General features: G+C 37.0%; 1 protein-coding gene across 6 annotated transcripts in view; it reads right to left on the bottom strand.

Moving 5' to 3' along the window:
• LOC150074896 (paired amphipathic helix protein Sin3a-like) overlaps positions 1-21,567 on the bottom strand; it is a 285,756-nt gene that overhangs the window by 50,723 nt on the left and 213,466 nt on the right. For all 6 annotated transcript variants that reach the window (XM_090389366.1, XM_090389363.1, XM_090389365.1 and 3 more), the window contains exons 15-16: positions 9,956-10,063; positions 5,042-5,280 (exon numbers count right to left, since the gene is read on the bottom strand). In XM_090389366.1, coding sequence (XP_090245492.1) covers positions 5,042-5,280; positions 9,956-10,063 — 347 coding nt within the window. The remainder of the gene's footprint in view (positions 1-5,041; positions 5,281-9,955; positions 10,064-21,567) is intronic.

Genomic DNA, 21,567 nt, shown 5'->3' with positions numbered 1-21,567 from the left:
TGCCGTATTAGCATTAGCATTAGTAGAGGCATATGATGCAAGAAAGCAAGCTTATTCAGCATCAGCCAAAAAAAAAAAAAAAAAAAAAAACCAACCACTACTTACTCCCATTTCATCCCTCCGTTCGTTCGAAATACCTGTCCAGCTGAGCCTTAAATTTATTTAGGCTATCAACTTCAACAACAAGCGATGGGAGTCTATTCCACAAACCAACTGCCTGCTGGCTAAAGGCAAATTTCCGCACATCTATCCGACATCCGTCCTTCCTCAATTTGAATTTATGCCCTCTCAGGTGATTATTCTGAGCAAGAGGAAGAATCCCATCGGCATTGAGCATGCTCAAGCCATTCAAAGCCTTATACACCTCTATCAGATCACCTCGCCGATGCCTAGTCTCCAGGCTCTGTAATTTGCAAAACTTAAGCCTTTCTTCGTAAGAGCAACCCTTTGTTCCATTCACTAATCTTGTTGCCCTTCTCTGTACTCGTTCGAGCAGCTCTACATCCTTCTTGAAATGAGGCCTCCAGACCTGTATACAGTACTCAAGGTGTGGCCTGACCAATGCCTTATACAAGGGAATAATCACATCCTTATCCCTGCTAGAAAAATTCCTGTATATCATTGACAAGACACCATGAGCTACTCTTGCAGCTCGTCTGCACTGCTCAGAGAACTTCATATCTGCCTGCACAATTACCCCCAGGTCCTTTTCATTCTCTACCACTGTCAGCGTAGTACCACAGAGTTGATACATTGATCTGGGGTTACTGTTTCCCATATGTAGTACTTTACATTCGTCAATGTTAAACTTCATTTGCCACCTCTCAGCCCATCTGCTCAACCTTTCCAGATCCTGTTGCAGCAGCATAGTATCAGTAGTGTCCTTAACAACCCTGCCAACCTTGGTATCGTCTGCAAACTTGGACATTAAGCCTGATACACCATCATCAATATCATTTATAAATACAGAAAACAACAATGGACCCAACACTGAACCCTGAGGAACTCCACTAATAACATTAGTCCACGTTGAGTAGTGTCCATTGATTACCACTCTCTGTCTTCTGCCACTCAGCCATCCCTTTATCCATAGCAGCAATTTGCCTCCAATGCCACACTTCTCCAATTTGTGCAGCAGTCTTCCATGCGCAACAGTATCAAAAGCCTTTCTAAGATCCAAATATATAATATCAAAGTTATTCCCTGCATCCAGTTCTTTTGTGACTACATCATAGTATCCAATCAAATTGGTCAGACAAGACCTGCCCTTAACAAAACCATGCTGTGTCTGAGCTATAACTGAATTCTTGTCCAGATGATCCTGCAGTGCTTCTTTAACCAGTGCCTCCATTAATTTTCCTGGAACCGAAGTTAAACTAACAGGTCTATAAATACTTGTGTCAGCCTTTGATCCTCCTTTGTGAATTGGGGTTACATTTGCACATCTCCAGTCCATGGGTACCTCCTCTGAGTCCAAAGAAGCTCTCATAATTATGGCTAGGGGTTTGCTTACTTCCTTTGCTGCCTCCTTTAATATAACTGGATAGATCCCATCCACCCCTGGTGCCTTTTTTATGTTTATCCTCAGCAATTTCTCCTCCACATTCCTCTCAGTTATTAGAAAATAATCTAGCTCACTGCCAATGTTTACTTCACCTACGACATTCCCCTTCCTGAATAACTCCTCATGTGTGAATGTAGATGCAAAATACTTGTTTAGATTGTTAGCCACCTGAGCAGGATCCTCAACTGTTGAACCATCAACATCCAGTGGACCAATCTGATTCATCCCTTTCCTTCTTGAGTTTAAATAGGTAAAGAACTCTTTTCTGTTTTTCTTTGCGTCCTTTGCCAAGGATTTCTCATAATCTGCCTTTGCCTGCCTAATCTCCTTTGTGACTTGGTTACAGACCAACTTATATCTATCATAGGCTTCCATGTCACCCATTAATTTGTATGTATCCCATGCATTTTTCTTCTCTGCCACATGTCTCATTAGTTCATCTGACAACCATTTAGGCCTGAACCTTGAACAATATTTCTTGGTTGGTATGTAAAGCCTGGTAGCTTCCAAGATTAGTTCCTTGAATGCTTCCCATTTTGAATTTGCTGTTGGTAACATCATCAGTTGGTCCCACTGTATAGAATTTAAATACTGTCTCAGACCATCATAGTCGCCTTTACGAAAGCAAAAACCCTTCCCTTTGCCTCTGATGGTAGTTACCTCCTTGAGTAAATCCCACTTCAGCACACTGTGATCACTGCCACCCAGTGGTTCCTTTATCTGCAGATTCCTAATGCATGAAGAATCACTACTGATAATCAGATCAAGAGTATTACTCCCTCTAGTTGCCTCTCGAACATGCTGGTGTAGAAAACAATCATCCAATAAATCCACAAAAGCCCTGCTAGTGTGTGAGTGACCAACCCACAAATTCCAGTCAATATCTGGGAAATTAAAATCCCCCATTATAAGACTCTCTGATTTACTGGCCCATTCTATTTCCCTGTACAGTATCTTATTATACTCATCAGAGTCATTAGGCCTATAGCACACTCCTACTCTCAATTTTGATTTACCTATGCTTATGTCACACCAAACTGACTCGACACTGCCCTGTCCATCAATGTCGACTGGCTTCACTTCCTCGGATTTTATGTGTTTTTTAACTAATAGCATAACCCCTCCTCCCCTCCTGTCCTGTCTATCCTTTCTATACACATTGTACTCCCCAAATTCCAGTTCTGCATTCCTTATATCTGTGTGACACCACATCTCTGATATCCCAACAATATCTGCCTTTGATGTTTTGAGCAATACCTCAAATTCATCAAATTTATTTACTAAACTCCTAGCATTGGTGTACATGCAAGTATACCTGCACTTGTTTCTATTCTTAGCTACCCTAACACAACCCATGTGTTTACTTGTATCACAATGACTTCCAGCAGTCTCTGAAATATCCTGCATCTTGTTTTTCAGGCTTCTGCTCATTCCAATAGAATCATACAAGGCTCATTCCAATTCCAATAGAATCATACATCTGCTCATTCCAATAGAATCATACAGTCTCTGAAATATCCTGCATCTTGTTTTTCAGGCTTCTGCTCATTCCAATAGAATCATACAATCAAACAAAATCATACATTCCAATATTATACAAGGGAATAATCACCTCTTTATCCCTGCTAGAAAAATTCCTATATATCATTGACAATACACCATGAGCTACTCTTGCAGCCCGTCTGCACTGCTCAGAGAACTTCATATCTGCCTGCACAACCACCCCAGGTCCTTTTCATTCTCTACCACTGTCAGTGTAGTACCACGGAGTTGATACGTTGCTCTGGGGTTGCTGTTTCCCATATGTAGTACTTTACATTTGTCAATGTTAAACTTCATTTGCCACCTCTCAGCCCATCTGCTCAACCTTTCCAGATCCTGTTGCAGCAGCCTAGCGTCAGTAGTGTCCTTAACAACCCTGCCAACCTTTGTATCGTCTGCAAACTTGGACATTAAGCTTGATATACCATCATCAATATTATTTATACAGAAAACAATAATGGACCCAACACTGAACCCTGAGGGACTCCACTAATAACATTAGTCCTCGATGTGCAGTGTCCATTGATTAACACTCTCTGTCTTCTCCTCCTCAACTACCCCTTTATCCACAGCAGCAATTTGCCTCCAATGCCACACTGCTCCAATTTGTGCAGCAGTCTTCCATGTGCAACAGTATCAAAAGCCTTTCTAAGATCCAAGTATATAATATCAAAGTTATTCCCTGCATCCAGTTCTTTTGTGACTGCATCATAGTATCCAATCAAATTGGTCAGGCAAGACTTCCCCTTAACAAAACCATGCTGTGTCCTAGCTATAAATGAAGTCTTGTCTAGATGATCCTGCAGTGCTTCTTTAACCAGTGCCTCCATTAATTTTCCGGGAACAGAAGTTAAACTCACAGGTCTATAATTACTTGTGTCAGCCTTTGATCCCCCTTTGTGAATTGGGGTCCCATTTGCACATCTCCAGTCCATGGGTACCTCCCCTGAGTCCAAGGAAGCTCTCATAATTATGGCTAAGAGTTTGCTTACTTCCTTTGCTGCCTCCTTTAATATAACTGGATAGATCCCATCCACCCCAGGTGCCTTTCTTGTGTTTATCTTCAACAATATCTCCTCCACTTTGCTCTCAGTTATTACAAGATTCTCTAGCTTACTGCTAGAGTTGAATACACCCCTGGCATTCCCCTCGCTGAATAACTCCTCATGTGTGAATGTCGATGCAAAATATTCATTTAGTTTGTTAGCTACCTGAGCAGGGTCATCAACAGTTGACCCATCGATCTCAAGTGGACCAATCTGATTCATCCCCTTCCTTCTAGAGTTTACATAAGTAAAGAACTCTTTGCTGTTTTTCTTCGCATCCCTTGCCAAGGATCTCTCGTAATCTGCCTTCGCCTGCCTAACCTCCTTTGTAACTTGGTTACAGATCAACTTGTATCTATCATAGGCGTCTGTGTCACGTGTGAATTTGTATGTATCCCATGCATTTTTCTTCTCTGCCATATGCCTCATTAGTTCATCTGACATCCATTTAGGCCTAAACCTTGAACAATATTTCTTAGTTGGTATGTAAAGCCTAGTAGCTTCCAAGATAAGTTCTTTGAATGCTTCCCATTTTGAATTTGCTGTTGGTAACATCATCAGTTGGTCCCACTGTATAGAATTTAAATACTGTCTCAGACCATCGTAGTCGCCTTTATGAAAGCAAAAACCCTTCCCTTTACCCCTGATGGTAGTTACCTCTTTGAGTAAATCCCACTTCAGCACACTGTGATCACTGCCACCTAGTGGTTCCTTTATCTGCAGGTTCTTAATGCATGAAGAATCACTACTGATAATCAAATCAAGAGTATTACTCCCTCTAGTTGCCTCCCGAACATGCTGATGTAGAAAGCTGATGAAGCAAGTATAACTGAATGCTACTATTATTATTACTTATAAATAACAGACAGTCAATCAACTATACACTTACATTATTCACATAAGGATCTGGTTCTTTACTTGCAATTTCATTATTGGCCTGTTCCAAAGTAGCATTTTCTTCCTGTGGGGGCAGTTGTTCTTCTTCCTTTATTTCCACATCACTTTGTGTACTTATACTGTTGTCAACTGATGGTGATGCCTTACCACCATTCATTTCTGGATTCTCAAGGTCAGTTTTGTTGTCAGAAGCCCTCAGCATTTCATTTGAAATTTCTTCTGCCTGTAATTCTTGAAAAAGATTTATTTCAAATGTAAAAGATTATAAACTAAAAAATAAAAATCTTCCAAATATTTCAAAATTAATAGTATATAGAACCATCTTTTTCATACACACATTTAACATGGCAACTATTCAAAGCTACACAGTCATAATATTCACCTACATCATTATAACTGATATGTGAAGAACTGTATGCTGCTCTTATATTTTAGTATCATTTAAAAAAAAATCTGTTTAGAAGGCCTACTCTGTGATGCAGGTAGTCCACAAAAAACTCACACTACTCTATAGCACAAGTAGCCTGCAGTTTAAACAATTTAAAGAATGAAACAAGTTGGTAGCAAAGGCTGGTAGTCCAAGATGTTCAAGCAGCCACCTGTAATAACTAATCAAAACATCGATGCTGTTTCTGCTACAGTGCCTGAAAACTGTCATTTTATATTTTGAGAAGCCTTACTGATATTGTGGATGATACTTTTGGATGTCATAATTATTCATGAATTATGTCTGTGTGTATTATTCCAATATTTTTTTATTTCCAAATATATGTCAGAACAAAAATATACATGCTAACATATATTGAAAATAAAGAAAATATTCACCAATGACTTCTTGACAAAAATTATAGCAGCAACACTCCATGCAGAAATACCCAACTTCTCCATTGCCAAAAAAAAGATAAGATGACAAACACTTACTGGCTAGTATTATGTTTTAATACCTAAGAACCAGCAAAAGCATCTTCACCAGAAACATTTAAAATTCTATATCTGTCAGTGGATGTCCTATCATGACAATTCTCAAATCATTGTGGAATTCTCGGCTTCCCTCCCTAAGCAAAGTGCACTACATAGTTCAGACTGTTAGGGAATGTTAAAAAATCTCAGGCTGGAGTACACTCTCATTTATATGGAACTTTGTCTTCATTGTCATCACTAACTTGGTATCCCTGCTACCATGAATTTTGTTTGTTTATTTATTTTTTTATGTATGAAACCCCTACAAATGAAACAGATTAGAACTTAAAATTACTTAGTTCCGTGTGCATGGACTGAATGTTGAGAAGACAGAAGATACGTGCTGACATTACACTTGAAATTCTGAATATTATAAATTTCAGGAAATACATATGAAAGAATATTGTTCCACAGAACAGAAGTAGAAGGGATAATTGAGGAAAAGTTAATTTGTTAGTTTGGAGATGGACCATGAATTTGATTTTGATTGGTTGATTGTACTGGTTTGAAAGAGAGTGGTAGATTTCAATTCAGAAGAACAGTTCCCATTGAAGTATGTAGAGAAAAGGTATGCAGGAAAAACTGAATTTCTGAGACAGAGAGTGGAGAGACTTTGTATGATATGGGCCATTAATTAACCTGACTGCTATCTCTGTTTTGAACAGTCAAGGTGCTTGAGAAAGGTTTTGGGGGCACCACTCCAGATGCGGGAGCAATAGTCCATGGTAGGAATGAATTTGAGATTTCTAAAGTGTGAGTAGTTATTTAAAAGAAAAGTAATGCCTAGAACAAAAAAAAAATTTTTTTTTTTATGCAGAGGAAGCAACATTTGTGATGTGCTTATGCCAAGAGAGATTAGAAGTTAGGGTAATCCCTAATAGAGATATGTGATCTCATTTAGAAATCTGAGTGATATCAAATATGAGCAAAGGAGCAGAAGATTCTTTTTTTTTGTGAGAAATAATTACAGAACTGAGTTTTAGAAGAACTGAAGTTAAGTTTTCTCTGCCCCACTGGAGAATTACCTGAAGATGAGCAGGTAAGGAATTGGTGGCAGATATTTAAGAAGTTGAAGCTGTTTGTGTAGGACAAGGTTTCTCGAACTGGATGGTGAGATGTAGTGTACCACCATCAGCAAAACTGTGGATAGAATTTCCAGTCAGTGGAAGAAGGTCATTAATATACAACAGGAAAAGAATCAGAAAAAAAAAAACTGAATCTTAGAGAACATTAACCTTCAGAGAAGTTAGAGAGATTGCACTGTCTACAATCACTCACAGTGAGCATTAAGAATGAAAACTGGATACCAAATTGCACAGAATAGTTGGCAAGCCATACAGTGGGAGCCTGTTTAGAAGACCATTATAACAAACATGATCAAAGCCTTAGACATGTCAAGAGAAACTGATTGAATTTTAACAAATGTTTTTATTAATTTGTACAAGGATGAGTGGCATCTTTGGAATGCACCAGTTGATCCAGACACCTCCTGGAGTGTAACTGACATGTTTGGTCTAGTAGATTATCTAACTTCTGGTCTGTGAAACCATTTTATAGCTGTATCGTAGAAATATAAAGAATACTGAATGTCACCATGACACTCATCATACCCTCAAAAGACATCACTCATACTGCATTACACAAGAGATAGGTGTTTGGCACAGTTTTGTTCTGGAGACTGAACATAAAACAGTATTTAGCATTTCAAGCCTCCAATAAGCAAAGTGGTGAGATTGCACTGAATGATGGGAGTCACCTTCCACCTAGTATTGCCTGGTGACACAGAGGGACAGTATTTGTGTGATGCGGATGCCACACAATGACCCATGCTTATATTGGTTCACACCTGGGTAGTCACCTCCAGTATACGAGGTGCAGTGTTTCAGACCTTGTGTATGGGGTACACTCAGGACCACAAACAGTTCCATCATGAAGGTGCAACCAGAGAATTTAGTTGTGCAGAGTGACTGGACTTTATTGAAGTTTGGTTCACTTGACTCATAAGTGGGACCTGAATATCATTTCCATCAGCATTTTAGATTTGCAGGTTGAAAGCCCTAGCTGTCATATATGGAAGGATATTTGTGGAAAGCTTCAGGGACCATTGAAATTTTGGACAATTCCATACTATCTACATTCCATACTATCTACACTGTGACAATGGTTTGGAAATGCCTCTCATGTACCACTGTAAGCTTGGTTCCTTGCATCATTCTGTCAATACTAATATTAATCACAAGAAGATGCAAAGAATTCACTTCCCTAGAAAAGCAAGAGAATCGTGCATTGTCCATCATTCTGGAATCTAAAGGGTACCTTCCAAAGTATGGAGGAAGAGGAGTAGGAATTGGTGTGGGGCTCCTTTTTATGGTTTGCACAAGGGCCACTAATCATAGAAACCTCACAGCAGTGTCTAACATTGAAAATTTCATACTATCTACACAGTTGTAATTTTTTGGAAATGGTTCTCATGTATAAGTACAATAATGCTTTGTGTTACTGGGCTTGTAGATGATGCATCATTCCTTTCAGGCCATTCATGTATGGTGCGAGAGAATCATGTTCTATACATGGGCTTAGCTGAATCCCGTGCAATGAGCTAGAGGTTCAGGACAAAATAATATCAACAATTTTGTCCCATAAATTGGCTAAGAGTATTTCCAAAAGGATCACAGCAACATTTAAGATAACAGATGGGGCAGCCAAAAAAAAAAAAAAAAAAAAAAAAATTTATTTCTGAATAAACATTCATTTTCTTGAAAAGTACTAGGTGTCCAAATATTTTTAAGGCTATAGTGAACTTGCAATGGATTAACAATATCTGAGAATTACATGTTCAATTCCCACTGTGTTCTACACAAACTTTTTCAATATATTTCATGCTCAGTTCTTATTTTGTTAGTCTTAGCCACAGACAAAGATTTCTTCTGAGATAGTTCTGATTTGCTTCTTACAAATACAAAGGACAAACAACTACTCTGTGCATAATTTTAAAGCTAACAATTCTTGCTAATCTTTTTCAGAGGGAGTTTCTTGAACAGTTTTGTCCCCAGTTTTTTGTGGCAGTGGACTCTGTGGGGTGAGTTTCTTCAAGAAATTTTGAAAATTCATAAAAATGAATGTGTTTTCTTTTTGACTTGGATGATGTCCAATATTAGAGTGAAATTATTTCAAAAATCAAAAGAAGAATTTTAAAACAAGCGGCAAAAAATTGTAAAAAGTAAGAATTTGAAAATCATAAAAAATTCGTAAAAAACTCATTCTTTTTTGATGTAATATTCTCTTCTACATCTTTTTATGTATCATGTAATTCAATCAACTTCTGGATCTGAATTCTGGAGAATTTTGCTTTAGTAAGCCATAATCAAGATAATAGCTGACAGGTGCATTCCTCACCTCTGATTCTAAACTCACTTGCTGCCATCTATTATAAACTGTGTCTAAAATTACTTAGAAAGACAGATAAAAGGTAGCAGTACATTCTGAAGTTACATGAAATATATTTGAAATTACCTTTAAAAATGTATTTATACAAACTCCTCAGGACCCACACATGAAAAACATGTATATAGGTACATACTCCAGAAAAGGTTAACAATAGAAGTGTTGTGGGATACCACATTTTGAATGTATTTTTAACTGATATTACATTTTTGCCTTATTACAATATGGATTTGTATCTACAAGGTTACTACTAACATTTATTATTTCATACTGTTATTTAATATGTTTTAACTGATAAATATTTTTATTTATTACTCAGAATGTGCTCATTAGAAAGCAACTTTTTTTTGCAAAATGCATGAAAATCTGGGAGTCATCTACTAATGAAAAGACATTTTATATATGTGCACCTGCATGTGTGTGTTTGTGTGCATGTGCACTTTATATGATTTTAATTCAATTCAAAATATTATGAGCATTCAATGAAATTTTGAAAAGATACCCTCATCTTTGAAGTCTTCTATTACTTCACCAGGAGAAATTCCCAAAAATTCAGGAATAAAATTTCGAAGTAGTTGTGAGATTTTATGCCTGTCTTCCTTATGAATGCCTATAAAAATGTATTATGAAAAAAAGTTTTGAAACCTTTTAAAAGAATAGTCCAAATTTTATATAGTTAAAAAAAGGATAAATAAATCAAAGTAATTTTTAAAATAATTAATTAGTCATTTAGCAGTTTCAGCCATTATTAAATTGAACCTGCTAAATTATTTACTACAATATAATCCTTCACAAAGTGATGGATATAAGGATAATAAGGGGATACTGTAAATGATAATAATAATAAAAAAAAAAACTGAAGTTTTGAAAAACTGAAAATTTATTTTAGCTTGAATTAAATACATATATTATTCAGAATTTATCTGAAATCATGCAAAACTAAGAATTTGTGAAGGTGGTGCATGCTCCAATATGCTATTTTATTAGTGCAAATTTTTTATAAATAACAAACACACGTAAACAATCCTCCCCTTTCAAATACAAATGGATGAATGTTGTTGTATCAATAGTGTTTACAAACATAATATTTATAAAAGTTGTTTAGCTAGCTGAGAAATGAACTTTCTGAATATGTGTAGGCTCAAGGGGACGAGTTTTCTAAAAATGGCAGGCTCTGGGCAGTGTTTCTTCACCGAATTTTGAAAATCTGTAAAATGAAAGCCTTGTATATAAATTAATCTGTTCTTATTTTGACTTAACTGTTTAATATTAGAATGAAATTATTGTCAAAATTTATCAAAAAAAAAAAAGAAAAAAGAAGTTACATTTTTTAATGCAATATCCTCTACATCTATATATGTATCACTTGATCTGATTTCATTAAGTTCTAGATCTAAATTGCAGAGAACTTCAGCTTGTATATGTTGAAAATGGATAATCATGACTGATAGGGGCAATCTTCTCTGATTTTCGAAGCCATTTTTGTGATGGAAAAAAAAAAAAAACTGTGCCTATTAAAACCACATCTACTATTACTTGGCAACACAGGTAAGAGATGACAGAATGTGCTGGAATATTTCAAGACAATTTATATATAAATGGACACAACTGAAGTATGGTCACTCCTCGACTTATGACGGAATTCCACTCTAATTCCACTTAAAATATTTTTCACAGCTGTGAAAAATATTTTAAATTTTTTTATGAAAACAACCGTCATAACAAATTTATTATTTTTTTATTTAATTATTTATTTAACTATTTTTCTTTTTATTTATATTTTAGTTTGTTTTATTAGTTTTATATTTTTTTAATTTAGTTTTTATAAATCTCTAAAACCTGTTTCTTTACAGCATATAAAATTTCTGAATACCCATCATCTAATCAGATATTTCATGTTATATGCATTAAATAAGTTGGTGCCTCCGTAGCCAGGTGGGAAGGAGCAACAGTGCATAGCACACACTTCTTGGATTAGACCGGGATTCGAGCCAGTCACCACCAAATACAGAGGATGCGGAAAGGTCAGGGAATGACCACCGCATATCCCGGAGCAATATGGCCTTAGTTGCTAATGCTCCTAAAAACCAAATAACAAACAAACATTAAATAAGTTGCCAGAAGTCTCCTTGATAAAAATTAATACACTTAGAATTTATATTTTGTCTCATTCTGTTCTCCATTTTTTTTTTTTTTTGTCCCTGTAGGCATGATTTACGTACATAGATAGATGGGTTTTTGAATGTGGATACATGGAATTAATTTTTAGAAAAAACACATCTACCTTGAAATTGATGATTCTGGGAAATTTCATGGGCTACCTGTGCAGGTGCTCCCTTAAAATACCACTGTGCAGGTAGCTGAGGTAGTTGTACGGCAACGTCACAGCTGTGAAAAATATTTTAAATTTTTTTATGAAAACAACCATCATAAGTTGCATACGTCTAAGTTGAGGAAAGACCGTACTTGAAACAACTTTGAAAAACACATATTTCATATACATACTTGTCAGCTAATTTCGAATTGATTGTTAAGTGTTCACACAAATAGACTAGACAATTCTGTGATCATGACAAACTTTGGGGAACAGTGAAAATTTAAGTGCTCCCACCTGCATACAGTTAATTTCTTAAAGGAATACAGATAATTTTCAGACATTTTGTGGTACTTCCTGTATCACTTTTTCAGTGACTGAATAAGTGGTACAAGGTTACCACGAATCTGAGAATTATCAGCATTCCTTTCTGGCATGGTATTCTGTTTCCTGCTAAATCTTTAGCAGAAAATAAGTAAGCCTCTTTTCTCTAATGCTTGCTTAACAAACTAATCCTCCTTCCTTCTGGTCTGCCTCTAGGTATATTACTATTTCTTTCTGCTTCAAATATCTGTTTAGCTAATTTACTTCTCTAATCCTTTCTGCATGCCCATACCATCTTAGGTTTGATCCATTTATACCTTTGATTGGATAGTTTTAGGCTTATAATCATTCATTTTTGCTTCTAATATCTGTTTAACTAATTTCCCTTTTTCCATCCCTTCCATTGCCCATGCCAAATAATGGCTTTCTCACTTACTTTTGATTGGATATATATATATTTTTTTTTTTTTTTTTGATATTTTATGTCAAAAATTTAAAAAAAAAATTATTATTTATAATATGGTCTTGTCATTTCTTACTTTTGTTAGTTCTATTTACTTTTTGTAAAACTCTTTCTGAAGACTGAATTGAAAATATCTTAATCCATTTAATTTAAAGACTGTTTTATTAGTTTTTAATCAGGAAAGAATGATAAATTCTAACTGTGACAAGATAATTATACACAGTTATCACAAAAACATAAAAATATAGTACAGAGTAAAGGCTTTGACAACTAAAGCTAAAACAGAAATCACTACCATAAGATACGGGCATAAACTTACTCGGATAATCTGTCAAAAATATCAATTGGATTGATCTCAAACAATTCTTGTAGTATAGATTTGGGATCAATATCAAGCTTGTTGATTGCTTTAAGGAGAAGTGGTAATACCTTTCAACTGTCTGTTAAGTGGTACAATAGATGGTAGATGCTTACTAATGTGTTCGGATATCTAGTTACCATTCAACCAATGACTAGAGATCAGGGCAACCCCATTGAGTGTTATAAACTTTAAATGAATTATACTGGCTTGCTTATAGTGTTGCACTTTTAAAGTCATTATTTCAACAATTCAGCCATTAAGGATTTTGACTTAATCAATTCAAATTTATCTTTAAAAAAGGTCCCTCTGAGAAACCAATATTCTAGAGTATAGATTTTTTTTAAATTTGTCAATTTAGCTATAGGGATGATTAATACATCACTGTATCTAGATGACTCACTGAACACATTCAAGAAGCTGCAACTCACTATGATGCTGCAATTTCAAGTGCCAAATTCAGTTCCTGAACTCTTTGATCCCACTTTATATGTTTGATGATAATCAAGATATGCTACTGCAACAAGATCTAGAAAAATTAGGCAGATGGGCTGAGAAGTGGCATTTGAAGTTTAACATTGACAAATGCAAAGTACTATATATGGATGGCAGTAATCCCACATTAATGTACCAACTCTGTGGTACCACTCAAGGTAGTGGAGAATGAAAAATATGCAGGGATGGGTAATCGTCAGATCTGAAGTTCTCCAAGAACTGCAGACAGGATGCAAGACAACCCATGAGGTTTTGCTGATAATATATAGGAATTTTGCCAGTATGACTGAGGAGGTGATTATCCTGCTATACAAGGCAATGGTTAGGCTACATCTTGAGCACTATTATAGATAGGTCTGAAAGCCTCATTTTAGGAAGGCTGTGGATATGTTGAAACAGGCACAGAGAAGAGTAATGAGATTAGTAAAGGGAACAAAAGGTGTTGTTACCAGGAAAGGCTTTAGTTCTGCAAACTGCAGCATCTAGAGCAGGCCCGGGCAAACTATGGCGCGCGGGCCGCATGCGGCCTGCCACACAGCTTTGTGCGGCCCGCGAGCTTTAATTGTATTTTATAAAAAAGTTTACTTATTTTATGCCTTTTGCGACACCTTTTTGGAAAATAAATTTGTATATATAATACATTATAGAATTTGTTGACTAGTAAATTGTTTTATCATCTCTGTATTGTTCAAATTGAGATAGAATTTGAAATTGTGCGCGAACCGGAGCGAGCCAACGGGTGCTTTTATAATGGTATAATTTGCGATTAACTAACCGCGCGAAACTACGGTAACAGACAACCAGTGATGACGACAACTGCTTCGGCGCCTCCGTAGCCAGGTGGGAAGGAGCAGCAGTGCATAGCACATGCTTCTTGATTAGACCGGGGTTCGAGCCCGTCACCACCAAATACGGAGGATGCGGAAAGGTCAGGGAATGACCACCGCATATCCCGGAGCAATATGGCCTTAGTTGCTAATGCTCCTAAAAACCAAATAACAAACAAAACAAACGACAACGGCTTTGCTGCGGTGGCGGAGTAATAGGATAGGACTGCTGACCGGCTGCAGTTCCAATCTGTTTTCTCTGACGGTCATCCCGCAGTTAGATTTTTTCGTTATCTTCGGTTATCATCTTGGTGCCAGTAGCGATAAAAATAATATTTACGCCCTTTTAAAAATGAATAAAAAACGAAAAATTCAACAAGAGCATCGTGTCTTCAATGAAGAGTGGAACACAAAATATTTTTTTGCTTACATAAATAACGAGACTGTTTGTCTCATCTGCCGGGATAGTGTCTCAGTGTTGAAAGGGTACAATATTAAAAGACATTTCACTACTAAACATTCCGAATATGGTGCCAATTTAACTCTGGAAGCGAGAAAGAAAACTGCTGATGGATTGATTCAAAATTTATCTATAGACAACAAAATGTGTTTACGCGGCTAACTAAGAAACAAGAAGCTACTGTAGAGGCAAGTTTTGTTATTTCTCATATGATTTGCAAAAAGCAACGAGCCTTTTTCTGATGGAGACTATATTAAAGAATGTATGACTGAAGCTTGTGGAATTATATGTCCTGACATTAAACACAAATTTGAGAATAAGTTTATCTCAGCGAACCGTAGTAAGAAGAATTGAATGTATCGATACAAATTTGAACGAGCAACTATTATCAGTATTAGAATCCATAACATGGTACTCGATGATAGCTCTCGACGAAAGTAACGACCAAAAGAATACTGCGCAGTTATCGATTTTCATACGTGGATGTACCTCTAATTTTGAAATTATTGAAGAGCTTCTTTCAATGGAATCTCTTAAAGGCCAAACAACGGGAGCTGATTTATTTGAAAAAGTTGAGAAATGCTTAACAAGATATAATTTACAATGGAACAAAATGGTAAGCGTAACAACTGACGGAGCACCAAGTTTGACAGGTAAAAACATTGGAGCGTTAAAGAAAATTCAGGATAAAATTTGTGAAAATTATCCTGATTATAATTTAATTACAATTCATTGTATTATACATCAACAAGTATTATGTAAGAATGTGTTAAAATTTGAACATGTCACATGTGCCTTCTGTATATAATAAAGAGTTCTTCTTCATCTTGTATTATTAAACTAGTAAATTTAATACGATCGAAGGGGGCCTGAAACACAGACAATTCGTTAATTTTCTTCAAGATATTGAATCCGAGTACAGATATTCCTTAAAAAAAAAATAAAAAAAAAAAAAAAAAAAAGGTAAAGTGCAGCCATTATCAATCCACTACAGAATGGAAGCCTCCTCAACGATTCATACTGAGGGAAATGGACTATAATCTGCCACGCTGGTCCAGTGCCGGTTGGCAGATCGACCGTATTTAGCAGTCAGGGGCTTGGACCCCGGTCTACTCAAAGAGCGTGTGCTACTGCACTACCGCTCCTGACCACTCGGCTATGGAGGCCGTTTATCATAGCCAAATTTGATGGCTTAGCTTAGGAAGAGTTCTTCGGCGAGTATGGGATCTTAAAGATGACATCGTTCTATTTTTAAAACTGAAAAATATTATGGAATTTCCCGAATTAACTGATAATAACTGGATTTGTGATTTTGCGTTTACCCTGGACATCGTGACACACTTAAATACTTTCAACACTGTGTTACAAGGGAAAACTTTATACGCCCATGATATGGTAAAAAGTTTGAATGGATTTCAATTAAAACTCCAGTTGTTCCTTCGACATTTATTGATTAACAAGGTAGACCACTTTCCAACCATGAAGGTGCTGAAGATTCCAGAAAATAAATTTGAAAATTATTGTGAAATTATCAACGCTTTGAATGACGACTTTTCACGAAGATTTGGCGACTTCCGAAAAATTGAGACAAGTTTGGCAATAGTGCGCAACCCATTTTCAATAGAAATTGATAGTGCACCGAGTGAACTCCAGCTTCAGATTATAGATCTGCAGTGTGATACCGATTTAAGGGAATTGCACCGTCATGAGGAAATCTGTAAATTTTACAATACTCTTAATTCGAACAAATCCGACGAACTTTGCCCGAAAAATGTTGGTTATTTTTGGATCAACCTACATATGTGAACAAACATTTTCCATCGTGAATCTAAATAAAAATTCTTTACGATCGAGCATCACCGATGAACGTTTACAAGCAGTTTTAAGGATTTCAACTACAAAATTAACACCCGAAATTAAAAAAATGTTAAAAGATGTAAAACAGTTCCATTCATCTCATTAAATCCTTGGTTCTTAGAGAATAATTTTTTAATGTTATATTTCTTCTTCATGATAACAAATAATATATATCTAAAAATAGTATTTTACGTGCGGCCCGCCTTCTTTTTGAATTCCTATTGTGGCCCTTCAGCCCAAAAGTTTGCCCAGGCCTGATCTAGAGACAGCCAGAAGATCTGATTGAAGTGTTTGAGACTCAATGGATTGAGTAAGCTTAATGCTGATGGAATGCTTCCTCTTACTCAGACTACATATATGAGGGGCCACAAGTTCAAATTGAGGAAGGATGTTTGCAGGGCAGATGCGTGAAAATTAGCCTTCAGACAGCAGGTAGTTGATTTTTGGAACAAACTTTTATCAGTGTTGTAGAAGTGGATAGTTTGAATAAATTTAAGAACCAGACAAACTATTAGAGGGCATGGACAGATGATATGGGAAGGTTTTTTTTTTTTTTTTTTTTTTGCCGATACTGTGGATGCTTGCTTTCTTGTATCATTGCCTCTACTAATACTAATATTTTCTCACACTAAGAACTGCTATGAGGAATTATTAAATTTCCATGTATAATTTGAGATAATTTGTTATATTCCACACTTCCTTCCTATAACCTTAGCAGTATAAATGCCTATGACTAGTAATTTCCAAAATGGAAGTGGGAAATTTTAAAAAAAATGTTGGTAAAATAAATTTGCACAACAATCAACATATCTAGGAGTAATGACCTTGGTATATGGACGTGAGGTACACTGGATTGAAGGCACAGGCAAATTCAAGCCAGAAGAGGGAAACACAAACAGACTTTCAGCATGAGTAAGGATAACATGCCTAGAATTATCAGCTTACCTGGCTTGTTAAGGTTGCCTTTTAAATTTCCTTGTTTTGTCTTCTTTCAAAACTTTTTGGATCTCGTACTGTTCCAACATGAGTCAGTGCCACTCACTAGTGATCACCTGTACTTCTTCAATTTGGTAACTCAGAAAAGTGCTTATATTGCTTATCTCATGACTTCTAAGGCTGTCATTCTTCTGCTAGCTTAGTTACACATTTAACCACAGATGGTTAACAATTTACACATTTAACCACAGATGGTCAACAATTTAACAATTTACACATTTAACCACAGATGGTCAACTGATGCACACAAATGTGTGCATCAGTTGACAGTTTAAATCTAGGTTTCCTTTTTAGTGCTTCTTTCTAGATAGCAGTAAACGTCCACCAGATATTTATCTACTTTCGTAGGGAGGCATGTAGAGCACACAAATTAATAAGATAAGTTGAATCTCTTAGCACAAAGTGCTCAACCTCCTATTTTAATATCCATGCTTTCAGGTTGATCAGAAAAAGATGTTCAACATTGTACTCTGTATTCACCTTCCAATGCTGGCACTGATAACAAGCTGCTTTCAATTTCATGATTTTTTTCTTTTTTTTTAAATAAATAATCATCACAATGGAATATACCTTGGAATTGCATTGATTACTACCATCTATAGCAAACTAAAAATGGCTTATTTTTCAGAGCCATTACTACCTCTTCTTTTCCTATCCACACAACTTAACTAACAATGCTTGTTGGTTTATTCTTCCATAATTTTTTTGCTGTTTAGTTATTGGGAAACATATTTCTGAAAAATGTGCCTGCATAATCAGCACATCTCAGAGGAAGATTATGTTCTTTAACAAAAGATGCAAATAAACATCAACAGAGAAGAGTAATGAGATTAGTAAAGGGAAAAGCTGTTACACATTTGCCATGTGCAACATCATCATCACCATGAAATGCGCATCTATTTTTGCATTTCTTTCTATGCACTGTACTCTATTAGTATGTTTATTTCTTTGCAAATGTCTGATTTGATTGTTTCCTGCCACTTGAAACTGAAAATTCACATCAAAATTAAAAATTCACATCTACGGGATGATTCACTACCAGTGTGACAAACTTGCAGGAGGTGTAGGGGGCACAAAGACAAATCGGAATTACATAGCATTGCAGGGTCCGAAATGCCTTCGCCATGCCGTAGAGGACGTTGAATGGGAGGTCGCGTGAACAGCGATCCCGCTGGAAGTCAGCATTTGCGAACCGGTTCCCGAGGCAGTAGGATGGACGAGTATTCAAATGTTGAACTGGTTGACATGCACCTCGCGTATGGAGCTGCGGACCGTAATGGGCGTGCTGCTCTGCGCTTGTACCAGGAACGTTTCCCGCACAGGCGTGCTCCTCATCATACGATTTTCGCATGTGTGCACAGAAGGTTATGTGAGACTGGTTGTTTCACGAGAGGTACCATGAATCGAGAGCGAACGACGAGGATGCCAGACAATGAGGAGAACGTCCTACGTCTTGCAGAAGGCAATCCGAGTACGAGTACTCGAGCGATAGGCCAACGATTGGGTATTTCCCAATCCACTGTATGGAGGATACTGTCAACAAAATAAATGAGTTCATACCATCTGCAACGCATCCAATCATTGGAGCCTGTGGATTATCCACTCCGGAGGACTTTTGCTACTTGGTTTCTTCAACAGAAACGGTTCGCAAAAGCGGACTTCCAGCGGGATCGCTGTTCACGCAACCTCCCGTTCAACGTCCTCTACCGCATGACGAAGGCATTTCGGACCCTGCAATGCTATGTGATTCCGATTCGTCTTTGCGCCCCCTACACCTCCTGCAAGTTTGTCGCACTGGTAGTGAATCACCCTGTATATACAGTACACAATGCAAACATCTTACTTTTTTCAGAAATATATGAAATATCTTATATATATATACATTTTACGTTGTATTTCTTTGGCACCTCACTGAAAGACACTGTTAATTAGCTTTGCACTACACAAGTATACAAACAGAGACCAAAGCTATTCTCAAGAATTTCTATTTTGCAATGTAGGCTACAACAGCACACCTCAGGCTAATTTGTTAATGAAAATAAAGTTGAAATTCAAAAAAACAAATCTAATTTTAATGTAGTTTTATTATTTTTTTGTGAAAAGAAAACAACAGAGAAACTCCTTGTCACTAATTATACGACAGTCAAATAGAGCAGAAGAGATTCTCTGTCATAAATCCAGAGAGTTGGCAGCTGTATGTCAACCTCAACCACTTATGGAGATAACTTATTCCCATAATTAAAACTTACTGGCTAAAAGAAAACTTCCTACAATCCAGGCTAAATCTCTTTTCCTGTAATTTGAATTTATGGCCTTGTATTCTGAAATCATTTATCACAGTGAATATTTTGCCCTCAATCATTTTATTACCCCTCTCAGGCTTATAGACTTCAATCACGTCTACTCTGATGTGCCCAGATGCCGAGCTCTGTTTTTTTTTTTTTTTTTTGGTAGTTGTTGGCGCATAGGCTTCTGTGGCCATAATGCACCTCCCAAGGTTTTTGTAGTACTTTGATCCAAGCACGAGGCGGGAATCGAACCCGCAACCTTTGGGTTGCCAGGCAGGCACTTTACCCACCCGGCTAGCCCGGTCGGCGCCGAGCTCTGTGGCCACATAATCAAGGTCTTACCTTATACAGTCACCCTTTTGCCAGTCTCAACCACGCAACTTGCCTCTTTCGACTCTTTCAAGAAGCTCAATGTGTTTTTTTAGGTGAGGTCTCTATACTTGAATATGATATTTCAAAGTGCAGTCTTACAGGCCTTGCTGCCTGTCTACGCTGCTTGGAGAACTTATGTCCACTTGTATCATAAGTCACAAATCCCTTTCTTCTTCTTCTACTTTTAATTCAACACCATAAAGTGTATAAGTTATTTTGCAGTTGCTATTCCTCAAATGTAAGATCTTTCATTTTGCTGTATTAAAGCACAGCTGCCACTTTTCTATCCATCCTTGAAAGCCTATCGAAGTCATCCTGAAGGGGCACCACTTAGTGTTAATCATTAGCAACTCTAAGATTATTGACATCATGCCCTATCTCTTTGTCAATGTCATTAATGAAAATCAGAAACAACAGTGGTCTTAGAACCAAACTTTGGGAACCCAACTTCTAATGTCAGATCAATCTCCAGAGCAACCATTAATTACACCCCTCTGCCTCCTGATCTGCATTCCATCAAAGAATCTTACTTGTAACTCAAACATGTTCCATCTTATATAATCTCTCACAAGTGACTGAATCAAATGCTTCACTAAAATCTAAATAAACAATGCCAAAATCATTTGAGTAGGAGACCGGCGGAATTACTTAACAAGTACAGGTCACTGTTGAAAAAAAGCCGTGAATTAGGGTTGAATTTGAAAGTGTCTGCAATTCTGCCCAGACACGATAGGAGGGAGTATATGATGAGAGCCTTGTCGATCAATTCGGCCCTGGAAAGATTGTGCAAGGCTCAAGGGGTAGAATTTTTTTCAGCCTGGTCTGTACTTGTTAACAGGAGAGACTGCTTCTACAGAGATGGGATACACTTAAATAGAAAGGGTGCAAGAATATTTGCTGATGCTGTCAAGGCAGTGTTAGCTGGGTCGGAAAACTGCTAGTTCGGGGGGATACAAGGCCTAATAGATTAACAGTAGCCACTGGCAGTGGTGGAAAGGATTCTTGCACTGCTTCTATTGAAATGAGCAGCAGCCTGGAAAACAAGATGTGGGATATTTCAGAGACTGCTGGGAGTCATCGCAGAACAGGTAAACACATGGGTTGTGTTAGGGCAGCTAAGAATAAGAACAGGTGCATGTATACTTGCATGTACACAAATGCTAGGAGTTTGGTAAATAAATTTGATGAATTTGAGGTATTGCTCAAAACATCAAAGGCAGGTGTTGTTGGGATATCGGAGACGTGGTGTCACACAGATATAAGGAATGCAGAACTGGAATTTGGGGAATACAATGTGTATAGAAAGGATAGACAGGACAGGAGGGGATGAGGGGTTATGCTATTAGTTAAGAAACACATA

The sequence above is a fragment of the Mastigoproctus giganteus genome, unplaced genomic scaffold (genome assembly GCF_048544385.1).
Source record: "Mastigoproctus giganteus isolate SK-2022 unplaced genomic scaffold, ASM4854438v1 scaffold_15, whole genome shotgun sequence".
NCBI classification, from domain to species: Eukaryota; Metazoa; Arthropoda; class Arachnida; order Uropygi; family Thelyphonidae; genus Mastigoproctus; species Mastigoproctus giganteus.
This window is presented reverse-complemented; position numbering and strand designations above follow the sequence as displayed.